This window comes from Chiloscyllium punctatum, chromosome 26 (genome assembly GCF_047496795.1).
Source record: "Chiloscyllium punctatum isolate Juve2018m chromosome 26, sChiPun1.3, whole genome shotgun sequence".
Taxonomy (NCBI): Eukaryota; Metazoa; Chordata; class Chondrichthyes; order Orectolobiformes; family Hemiscylliidae; genus Chiloscyllium; species Chiloscyllium punctatum.
In genome coordinates this window covers 2,088,869-2,101,271 of record NC_092764.1, presented here as the reverse complement: position 1 = coordinate 2,101,271, position 12,403 = coordinate 2,088,869, and the positions used below count along the sequence as shown (strand labels likewise).

The following is a 12,403-nucleotide window of genomic DNA, read 5'->3' as shown; positions in this document are numbered from 1 at the left end:
GTTGTTTCCACTAGAAATACCACTCGAGCTTCCCCATGAGTGGCGAGTGAAAAGATAATGCATATATCCAAATTGGGATTGTCTGTGACTTGGCAGTGGTGGTGTTCCCAAAGTCAAAACAGTGGAACTTTTAAAAGGGAGAAAGACAGACAAGGGCAGTGAGCACATAGTCTGTAAGGGAGAGAGAGAAAGAAACCTACACTGCTAACTGACACAGCAGTCAATCTGCACAGTTGCTGCATTTGCTGTTTGAATTCATGTATCACTGGACATCATAGTGTGTCTTGGAAAAATTCACAAACAGAGAAATTTAGAACTGATCTTGGAGGAACCTGTTGGGAGAGGGCACAGCACAGAAACAGAAGATTTGTAGCTCGGGTGCTCGTTGTTGTGGTTCTGTTCGCCGAGCTGGGAATCTTTCTTGCAAACGTTTCGTCCCCTGTCTAGGTGACATCCTCAGTGCTTGGGAGCCTCCTGCGAAGCGCTTCTGTGATGTTTCCTCCGGCATTTATAGTGGCCTGTCTCTGCCGCTTCCGGTTGTCAGTTCCAGCTGTCCGCTGTAGTGGCCGGTATATTGGGTCCAGGTCGATGTGTTTGTTGATAGTCTTAATGTGAGTAGTCTTAAGTATAACCTTGCTGTAAATCCACAATAGTGAGTAGAATGGGTTCTTTCTTGATTATGTTTTTATTGAAATCTGTCTCTTGATTAAATTTTAAAAATATAAGGCATAAGTATTAAGTTAGCTTGGAGCAGTGTATTGTAGAACAATAAGACGGTGCTATGGGCGCAACCCACCCATACCCCTACATCTACATCTAGATCTACCCCTTACCTAACACTACGGGCAATTTAGCATAGCCAATTCACCTGACCTGCACATCTTTGGACTGTGGGAGGAAACCGGAGCACCCGGAGGAAACCCACGCAGACACTGGGAGAATGTGCAAACTCCACACAGAGAGTCGCCTGAGGCGGGAATTGAACCCGGGTCTCTGGCGCTGTGAGGCAGCAGTGCTAACCACTGTGCCACCGTGCCGCCCATTTCTGGGTCTGTAGATTGGAAGGAGCAAAATGGCCTTGAGTAGAGTGATATGCTGTTGTCGGATGTGGGAGTTTTGAGAGAGTTTATGGGTTACTGAGGATTATATCTGCAATAAATGTCATTAGTTGTGAATCCTGTCAGATCAAATGGATTGGTTGTAAAGGCCGTTAGAGGCAATGAGGAATTTACAAGAGCCAGAGGTGTGATGGATGGCAATTATAAGAAGGGAGAAAAGCTGCACATACAGTTAGGTAGATGGGCTAATTCCAAGAAAAGTAGGAGAGGTAGGCAGTACAGGAGTCTTCTGTGGCTGTCCCCATTTCAAACAAGTATGCTGTTCTAGAAAATGTAGCGGGTGATGGACTTTCAAGGAAATGTAGCACGACCAGCCAAGTTTCTGGTATCAAGACAGGCTCTAATGTAATGAGGGGTACGTCGGGTTCCAAACGATCGATTGTGTTAGGGGACTCTCTAGTTGGAGACACAGACAGATGTTTCTGTGGCCAGCAGTGAAAAATCAGAATGGTGTGTTGCTTTCCTGGTGCCAGGATCAGCATGTTTCAGAGGGTGAGAATGTTCTCAAAAGGGAACGGGACCAGCAGGAGGTCATTGTCCACATTGGTACCAATGACCTAGGAAGGGAAAGCGATGAGATTCTGAAGGGACAGTATAGAATGTCAGACAGGAATTTAATAAGGAGGTCTACGAGCTAGTGAGGGTAGGAATGGAAAGATAGAGCAGATGAATGTGTGGCTGAGGAGCTGGTGTATTGGAGAAGGATTCAAATTTTTCGATCATTGGAATCTCTTCTAGGGTAGAAGTGACATGTACAATAGGGTTGGTTTGCACCTAAATTGGAAGGGGATTAATATACTGGCAGGGAGATTTGCGAGAGCACGGTGCCACAGTGGTTAGCACTGTTGCCTCACAGCGCCAGAGACCCGGGTTCAATTCCCGCCTCAGGCGACTCTCTGTGTGGAGTTTGCACGTTCTCCCCGTGTCTGCGTGGGTTTCCTCCGGGTGCTCCGGTTTCCTCCCACACTCCAAAGATGTGCAGGTCAGGTGAATTGGCCATGCTAAATTGCCTGTAGTGTTAGGTAAGGGGTAGATGTAGGGGTATGGGTGAGTTGCGCTTCGGCGGGGCGGTGTGGACTTGTTGGGCCGAAGGGCCTGTTTCCACACTGTAAGTAATCTAATCTAATCTAAGCTGCTCGGGAGGACTTAAAATAGTAAGGTGGAGGGAGGGGGATCTGAGACCCAGGGAGATAGTGAGGAAAGACATCAATCTGAGACTGTACAGTTGAGGAAAGAAGTGAGCCAAACAGTCAGGGTAGGCGGGGACAAAGCAGAGAACAAGATAAGACTGATAAATTAAACTGCATTTATTTCAATGCAAGAGGCTTAACAGGGAAGGCAGATGAATGCAGGGCAAGGTTAGGAACGTTGGACTGGAATATCATAGCAATTACAAAAATGTGGCTCAGGGATGGACAGGACTGGCAGCTTAATGTTCCGGGATATAAATGTTATAGGAAGGATGGAAAGGGAGGCAAGAGAAGAGGGGGAGTAGCGTTTTTGATAAGGGATAGCATTACAGCTGTACTCAGGGAGGATATTCCTGAAAGTACATTATTTGGGTGGAACTGAGAAATAAGAAAGGAAAGATCACTTTATTGGAATTGTATTATAGGTGCTTTAATAGTCAGCAGGAAATTGAGAAACAAATTTGTAAGCATATCTCTGTTATCTGTAAGAAGGATAGGGTGGTCATGGTTGGAGATTTTAACTTTCCAAACGTTGACTGGGACTGCCAAAGTGTTAAAGGTTTAGATGGAGAGGAATTTGTTAAGCATAAAAAAGAAAACATTGAGTCAGTATGTGCACATACCTACTAGAGAAGGTGCAAAATTTGACCTACTCTTGGGAAATAAGGCAGGGCAGGTGACTGGGGTGTCAGTGATGGAGCACCTTGGGGCCAGTGAATATAATTTAATTAGTTTTAAAATAGTGATGGAAACGGATGGACCAGATCTAACAGTTGAAGTTCTAAATCGGAGGATGGCTAATTTTGATGGTATTAGGCAAAAACTTTCAAAAGCTGATTGGGGGCAGATGGCTGGAAAATGGGAAGCCTTCAGAAATGAGATAATGAGAGTGCAGAGACAGTATATTCCTGTTAGGGTGAAAGGAAAGACTGGTAGGTATATGGAATGCTAGATGACTAAAGAAATTGAAGGTTTGATTAAGAAAAAGAAGGAAGTGTATGTCAGGTATATACAAGAGAGATTAAGAGAATCCTTAGAGTATAAAGGCTGTAGGAGTATACTTAAGAGGGAAATCAGGAGGGCAAATAGGGTTTTTACAAATACATTAAGGACAAAAAGGTAACTAGGGAGCAAATAGGGACCCTCAAAGATCGGCAAGGTAGCTTTTGTGTGGAGACGCAGGAGATGGGGGAAGAAACTAAATGAGTATTTTGCATCAGTATTTACTGTGGAGAAGGACATGGAAGATATAGAATGTGGGGAAATAAATGGTGACATCTTGAAAAATGTCCACATTACAGAGGAGGAAGTGCTGGATGTCTTGAAATGCATAAAGGTGGATAAATTCCCAGGACCTGATCAGGTGTACCCTAGACCTCTGTGGGAAGCTAGGGAAGTGATTGCTGAGCCTTTTGCTGAGATATTTGTATCCTCAATAGTCACAGGTGAGGTGCCAGAAGACTAGAGCTTGGCTAACGTGGTACCATTATTTAAGAAAGGTTGTAAGGAAAAGCCAGGCAACTATCAACCGGTGAGCCTAACATCGGTGGTGGGCAAGTTGTTGGTGGGAATCCTGAAGGACAAGACCTATATGCATTTAGAAAGGCAAGGACTGATCAGGGATAGTCAACATGGCTTTGTACGTGGGAAATCATGTCTCACGAACATGATTGAGTTTTTTGAAAAAGTAACAGAGGATTGATGAGGGCAGAGCAGTGGATGTGAACTATATGGACTTAATAAGGTGTTCGACAACGTTCTCCATGGGAGACTGGTTAGCAAGGTTAGATCACATGGAATACAGGGAGAACTAGCCATTTGGATACAGAACTGGCTCAGAGGTAGAAGACAGAGGGTGGTGGTGGAGGGTTGCTTTTCAGACTGGAGGCCTGTGACCAGTGGAGTGCCACAAGGATCGGTGCTGGGTCCTCTATTTTCGTCATTTATATAAATGATTTGGATGTGAACATAGGAGATATAGTTAGTAAGTTTGCAGATGACACCAAAATTGGAGGTGTCGTGGACAGCGAAGAAGGTTACCTCATCATAATGGGATCTTAATCAAATGGGCTGAGGTGTGGCAGGTGGAGTTTAATTTAGATAAATGTGAGGTGCTGCATTTTGGGAAAGCAAATCAGAGCAGGACTTATACACTTAATGGTAATGTCGTGAGGAGTGTTGTTGAACAAAGAGACCTTGGAGTGCAAGTTCAAAGCTCCTTGAAAGTGGAGTCGTAGGTAGATAGGATAGTAGCGAAGATGTTTGATATGCTTTTCTTTATTGGTCAGAGCATTGAGTATAGGAGTTGGGAGGTCACGTTGCGGCTATAAAGGACATAGGTTAGGCCACTTTTGGAATATAGGCAAAAGTGAGTACTGCAGATGCTGGAAACCAGAGTCTAGATTAGAGTGGTGCTGGAAAAGCACAGCAGATCAGGCAGCATCCGAGGAGCAGGAACTTCGACACTTCAGGCAAAAGCCCTTCATCCGGAATTCCTGAGGAAGGGCTTTTGCCCGAAATGCCGATTTTTCCTGCTCCTCAGATGCTGCCAGACCTACTGTGCTTTTCCAGCACCACTGTAATCTACACTTTTGGAATATTGTGTGCAATTTTGGTCTCCTATCAGAAAGATGTTGTGAAACTTGAAAGGGCTCAGAAAAGATTTACAAGGATGTTGTCAGGGTTGGAGGATTTGAGCTATAGGGAGAGGCTGAATAGGCTGGGGCTGTTTTGCCTGTAGCGTCAAAGGCTGAGGGGTGACCTTCTAGAGGTTTATAAAATCATGAGGAGCATGGATAGGATAAATAGAGGAAGTCTTTTTCCCTCGGGTGAGGGGGTCCACAACTAGAGGTAATAGGTTTGGGGTGAGAGGGGAAAGATATAAAAGAGAACCTAGGCCAGCTTTTTCATGCAGAGGGTGATGCGTGTATGGAATGAGCTGCCAGAGGAAGTGTGGAGGCTGGTATAATTGCAACATTTAGAAGGCATCTGGATGGGTATAAGAATAGGAAGGGTTTGGAGGGCTATGGGCCAAGTGCTGGTAAATAGGACCAGATTAGGTTGGGATATCTCGTCAGCATGGACGGGTTGAGCCGAAAGGTCTGTTTCCGTGCTGTACGTCTCTGACTCTATGCTGCTGTACATCTCCTTCTCAGCTGTAATGGTCATAGGTTTAAGAAATGCTGGGTGAGTTACTGCAGTGCGTCTTATTGATAGGGCTCTGACTCACATTGCTACCTCCTTCCCTCCTCCTCTTTTTGTTTCTTCTTTTTGGCGGCTCCTGTCTCCTGTTGAAACTCAAAGTTGAGGTACACTCAAACCAACTCAGCTTCACTGAGAGCCAAGCTAAATAGTTTTTTTTAAAAAAGTGTTAGATCGCTCTGTTTTTGTGTTTGCCCAGTGTTTCTGCGGTACTTTTTCTGCCCCGGGCGTGTGCTTCAGATTATGACATTTACATGAATCTTGCTTCCTCCAGATTTCTCTACTCATGCCAGTTAATTATTCCTTATCTCTCCAGGTCATTGCACACGTCGTATTTTTGTTGATCGTGGTGAAGCAGTTTCGCACAGGCGAGAATGTGTGGTATGGAGTCTCTGTTTTCTCAGCAATTACTCCATCGTGAGTGCAGATTCAGCAGGGAAAATACAGTTCTGGGACTGGCAGACAGAAACTCTGCTGAAAACACATCCGGTCACTAAATGTGACGTGCTGACACTTTCAGTGAACCAGGTGAGAGTAGATCTTTGTATTGTCAGTCTCTGTTGCTGTTCAAGTGGCAGCTGACTCACCTTTAACATCTGTTCACCATCACGTTATAGACAATAGGTGCAGGAGTAGGCCATTCTGCCCTTCGGGCCTGCACCACCATTCATTATGATCATGGCTGATCATCCTCAGTCAGTGTCCTGTTCCTGCCTTATTTTCATAACCCTTGATTCACTATCCTTGAGAGCTCTATCCAACTCTTTCTTAAATGAATCCAGAGACTGGGCCTCCTCTGCCTTCTGGGGCAGAGCATTCTACACACCCACCACTCTCTGGGTGAAGAAGTTTCTCCTCATCTCTGTCCTAAATGGCCTACCCCTTATTTTTAAGCTGTGTCCTCCGGTTCGGGACTCACCCATCAGCAGAAACATGTTTCCTGCCTCCAGAGTGTCCAATCCTTTAATAATCTTATACGTCTCAATCAGATCCCCTCTCAGTCTTCGAAACTCAAGGGTATACAAGCCCGTTTGCTCCAATCTTTCAACATAAGATAGTCCTGCCATTCCAGGAATTGACCTCGTGAAGCTATGCTGCACTCCCTCAATAGCCAGAATGTCTTTCCTCAAATTTGGAGACCAGAACTGCACACAGTGCTCCAGGTGTGGTCTCACCAGGGCCCTGTACAGCTGCAGAAGGACCTCTTTGCTTCTATACTCAATCCCTCTTGTTATGAAGGCCAGCATGCTATTAGCCTTCTTCACTACCTGCTGTACCTGCATGCTTACCTTCATTGACTGGTGTACAAGAACACCCAGATCTCTTTGTACTGCCCCTTTACCTAACTTGACTCCACTTAGGTAGTAATCTGCCTTCCTGTTCTTGCCACCAAAGTGGATAACCATACATTTATCCACAGTAAACTGCATCTGCCATGCATCTGTCCACTCACCTAACCTGTCCAGGTCACCCTGTAATCTCCTAACATCCTCCTCACATTTCACCCTGCCACCCAGCTTAGTATCATCAGCAAATTTGCTAATGTTACTATTAATACCATCTTCTATATCATTAACATATATTGTAAAATGCTGCGGTCCCAGCACTGATCCCTGCAGTACCCTACTGGTCACCGCCTGCCATTCCGAAAGGGAGCTATTTATCATTACTCTTTGTTTCCTGTCAGCCAACCAATTTTCAATCCAAGTCAGTACTTTGCCCCCAATACCATGCGCCCTAATTTTGCTCACTAACCTCCTATGTGGGACTTTATCAAAGGCAAGCTGTGTTCTACACTCTGCTGATGGGGATTTTGCTTTCTGCAGACTGAAGACAGCATTGTTGCTGGAACCTCTGAGGGAACTGTTGTCCAATTTCAGCTGATTGCAGTAAAGTCAGGAGCTGTTGATACTCAATGGGTTCGTACGAAGACTTTTAAACATCATTCCCATGATGTGAGGGCTGTCATTCATACCAAGTCTGCGCTTATCTCGGGTGGTGAGTGGATAAAATCTTTTCTGTTAGATGAGCTACGCAGTGGAATTTTTACCTCAACTCCTTTCCTCCTTTCTTCTGGGTAAGGTTTGGATGCCCAGCTTGTCATTCGTCCCCTGATGGACCGTGTGGAAACCAAGTCATACGAAGCTGCTCTCCGCAAAATCCTCTTCCCACACGTAAGTGTTTACTGCAGGTGCTGTGGGCTGTTTCTATCCGCACCCAATTACTCCACCACATTGATCAAGAAATGGAATACCGATTTGTACTCTGGACTGTGGAGCTCCTGAATAAAGGCAGTCATAGTCTGCAAATGTTTGCAGGAGGGGATTGGGAAACTGTAGTAATGAGCCTCTATTATTGTTAACAGATACAGGCTGGGGTCAGTTTATAATTAGCAGTGGATAAATGGTGCATAAGATTTTATAAACATTCAGAGGGTAGACGAACAGGTGCTTGGAGTAGTTTCAGTTACTTTAAGCAATATAGATTTGTAAAAGCTGGACTATGCTTGACAAACCTTAATTTATTTTTCTTGAAGTAACAGGTTGATGAAGGTAGTGCAGTGAATGTTGTCTAAATTAATTTTTAGAAAGTCTTTGTAAAAGTAACATTTAACAAAATTGAGGAGAGTCAATGTCCGCTTAGATACTAAATTGGCTTCAAACTGAACAGTAAACTGTGGTAAAGGATTGTTTATCAGACTGGAGGATGGGAAACAGTATGTTCTCAAGGAGCACTGCTGGAATCACTGCTTTTTGATGTGTATGTTTTCATCTTGCACTAATCAGGACTGATATACGAAAACCAGATTTAGAAAAGGAAAGCAATTTATATAGCACAAGAAGACTGTTGATTATCATGGCAAATTAGTGGGAACTGTTAACTGTCAATCTTGGTTCGCTGATTGATTAGAATCCCTACTGTGTGTAAACAGGCTCTTTGGCCGGACAAGTCCACGCCGGCCCTCCGATGAGTATCCCACCCAGACCCATTCTCCTACATTTACCCCTGACTCATGCACCTAACCGACACATCCCTGAACACTATGGGCAATTTAGCATGGCCATTTCACCTAACCTGCACATCTTTGGATTGTGGGAGGAAACTGGAGCACCCAGAGGAAACCCACACAGACACGGGGAAAATGTGCAAACTCCACACAGACAGCTGCCTGAAGCTGGAATCGAACCTGGGTGCTGTGAGGCAGCAGTGCTAACCACGATGCCACTGTGCCACCCCACAGTGATTAAACTTAAACAGGTAGGTATCCTCTGATTAGAGTATTGGTATGCAAAATGCAACAGGGATTGACATCACTGTAACCATTGCAGTAAGGGCAAAAAGCAGCAAGATATGAATAAATTCTTGTCTCCCACAAAGAATGTGTGAACATGTGTAGCTTCCAGTGTGCACGAATGAGTCATTCTGTGTGTCCAATGACAATCCAAACTAAAAACCAAGAAAACTGTGGATACTGTAAATCAGAGATAAAAATAGAAATTGTTGGAAATGCTCAGCAGGTCAAGTGAGGTTCTGAGGAAGGGACACTCAACCTGAAATGTTAACTCTGATTTCTCTCCACAGATGCTTGACTAACCTTCCTTGACCTGTGGAGCTTTTCCAACAGTTTTTTTAAAACAGGGTAAAATTTCAAAATTTGATGATAAACTTGGAGATATGTCTGACAGTGAGGATAATAGCAATTGATTGCAATTGGACTTAGCCTTAGAATAGACAGACAAGTATCATTTGGAATTTAGGGTAAGTAGACAAAGTCTTTTCCCTGGGTTCAGGGAGTCCAGAACTAGAGGGCATAGGTTTAGGATGAGAGGGGAAAGATATAAAAGAGGCATAAGGGGCAACGTTTTCACACAAAGGGTGATACTTGTATGGAATGAGCTGCTAGAGGAAGTGGTGGAGCCTAGTACAATTGCATCATTTAAGAGGCATCTGGATGGGTATATGAATAGGAAGGGTTTGGAGGGATATGGGCCTGGTGCTGGCAGGTGGGACTAGATTGGTTTGGGATATCTGGTCAGCATGGACGGGTTGGACAGATGGGTCTTTTTCCATGCTGTACATCTCTATGACTCTTAAGTGTAAAGTGATGTATTTTGATAAAGTGATAGGAAGAAGTTGAGAGAAGTGATTACGCCACAGTTGAAGAGGGTGAAGACATGACTGCCAAGCTGATTCAGTATACTGTGTGCATGATGTGAGAGGTTAGGGACTCTGGTGTAGCTGGCTTGTATAACTGCGGAAAGTGTTCAGCTTCTGACAGAGCATAATACAGCACTGAAGAAAGAACTAGATGACCTCAGGCTCATCCGAGAGAACGTGATCTTTCTGGACAGGACCTTCAGCGAGGTTATTACACCGAGCATACCAGAAGAGAGTAGAAGGGAGAAGACGATGAGAAAGGCAGAGATGAGACAAGTGCAAGAGACCCCGAGAGAAGTACCTGTCAGGAACAGATTGAATCTCTTGGAAACCGTAGAGACAGATGACACTGCCAGTCTGAGAGGTGGTCAGGTCTGCCAATCAAAAGTTTGTGTGGAGGCAGAACCGAGGAGTCCGACATCACATAGAGCCGTGGTAATAGGGGACTCCATAGTGGGAGGGACTGAAAGGGGTTTCTGTGGCAACAGGCGGGATTTGACGATGGTGTGTTGCCTTCCTGGTGCCAGGATTAAGGACATCGCAGACAGAGTGCAAGAAATCCTCAAGGGCGAAGGTGAAGAGCCAGACGTGGTGGTGCATGTCGGCACAAATGCTGTCAGGAAGAAGAGGAGGGATATTCTACAGCGGGATTTCAGAGAACTCTGAAGAAGGCTGAAAAGCAGAACATTCAAGGTGGTTATCTCCGGTTTGCTTCCTGTTCCTTGGGCTGGAGAGGACAGGAACAGGGAGATAATGGACTTTAATGTATGGCTGGGGAACTGGTGCAGGAAGCAAGGATTTAAATTCTTGGATCACTGGGGTATGTTTTGTGGTAAGGATAAATTATACAAGAGGGATGGGTTGCACCTTAATAGATGGGGCACCAGCATTCTGGCAGGTAGGTTTGCCACTGCAACACCGGTGCATTTAAATTAAATAGTGGGGGGGGAGGGGACAAACTGGAAGTTTAAGAAGGAAGTTAAAGGGAAAGTTAGAACAAGAGAAGTCAAGAAAGACAACGGTATCAATGGAACAGAAAACTCAAAAAAGGATCATGTCGTAAGGTGAGGTGAAATAGGGATTGATAGGAAGGGTGAGGGGAGTAACAAATTAAAAATATTATATATGAATGCACGAAGCATTAGAAATAAGGTGGATGAGCTTGAGGCTCATTTAGAAATTGGTAGTTACAATGTTGTGGGGATAACTGAGGTGGCTTCAGGTGGAAAGGGCCTAGGAAATGAATATTCAAGGCTATACGTGCTATCGTAAGGACAGACTGACGGGCAGAGAGGGTGGGGTGGCCCTGTTGGTAAGGAATGAAATTCAGTCCCTTACACGGGAGGACCTAGAATCGGGGGATGTAGAGTCAGTTTGGATAGAGTTGAGAAATTCTAAGGGTAGAGAGACCCTAATGGGAGTTATCCACAGGCCCCCAAACAGTAGCCTGGATGTAGTGTGTAAGTTGAATAAGGAGCTGAAATTGGCCTGTCACAAAGATATTACTACAGTTGTTATGGGGGATTTCAACATGCAGGTAGACTGGGAGAATCAGGATGGTACTGGACCCCAAGAAAGAGACTTCGTGGAGTACCTCTGAGATAGATTCTTAGAACAGCTTGTACTGGAGCCTACCAGGGAGAAAGCAATTCTGGATGTGGTATTATGCAATGAACCAGATTTGATCAGGGACCTCAAAGTGAAGGAGCCATTAGGAGGAAGTGACCATAATACAATAAGCCTTAATCTGCAGTTTGAAAGGGAGAGGGTAGAATCAGAAGTGACAATATTTCAGTTGAATAAGGGGAACTATGGAGCTATGAGGGAGGAGCTGGCCAAAGTTCAGTGGTGCAATACCCTAGCAGGGATGGCAGTGGAGCAACAATGGCAGGTATTTCTGGGTATAATGTAGAAGATGCAGGATCAGTTCATTCCAAAAAGGAAGAAAGATCCTAAGGGGAGGCAGGGGTGGCTGTGGCTGACGAGGGAAGTTAAGGACCATATAAAGACAAAAGAGAAAAAGTATAACATAGCAAAGATGAGTGGGAAATCGGAGGACTGGGAAGCTTTTAAGAACAACAGAGGATAACTAAAAAGGAAATATGCAAAGAAAAAATGAGGTACGAAGGTAAACTGGCCAAAAATATAAAGGAGGATAGTAAAGGCTTTTTTTAGGTATGTGAAAAGAAAAAAAATGGTTAAGACTAAAATTGGGCCCTTGGAGACAGAAACGGGTGAATTTATTACGGGGAACAAAGAAATGGCAGAAGAGTTGAATTGGTACTTTGCTCGTGTCTTCCCCAGTGAAGACAGATCTAATCTCCCAGAGGTAATAGTGGCTGAAGGACCTGAACTGAAGGGAATTTATAATAGGCAGGAAATGGTGTTGGAGAGACTATTAGGTCTGAAGGCTGATAAGTTCCCGGACTTGATGGTCTGCGTTCCAGGGTACTAAAGGAGGTGGCTCTAGAAATCGTGGATTAGAGATCATTTTCCAATGTTCTATAGATTCAGGATCAGTTCCTGTGGATTGGAGGGTGGCTAATGTTGTCCCACTTTTTAAGAAAGGAGGGAGAGAGAAAACAGAGAATTATAGGCCAGTTAGTCTGAACTCGGTGGGAAAAATGCTGGAGTCAATTATAAAGGATGCAATTACGACACATCTGGATAGCAGTAACAGGAAAGGTCAGACTCAGCATGGATTTATGATGGGGAAATCATGCCTGACTAATCTTC

General features: G+C 44.5%; 1 protein-coding gene across 1 annotated transcript in view; it reads left to right on the top strand.

Annotated features, from left to right (window-relative positions):
• The window catches only part of utp4 (UTP4 small subunit processome component), a 67,677-nt gene that overhangs the window by 31,272 nt on the left and 24,002 nt on the right, over window positions 1-12,403 (top strand). Inside the window, exons 5-7 of the mRNA XM_072595743.1 lie at window positions 5,826-6,037; window positions 7,336-7,507; window positions 7,592-7,683. Coding sequence (XP_072451844.1) covers window positions 5,826-6,037; window positions 7,336-7,507; window positions 7,592-7,683 — 476 coding nt within the window. The remainder of the gene's footprint in view (window positions 1-5,825; window positions 6,038-7,335; window positions 7,508-7,591; window positions 7,684-12,403) is intronic.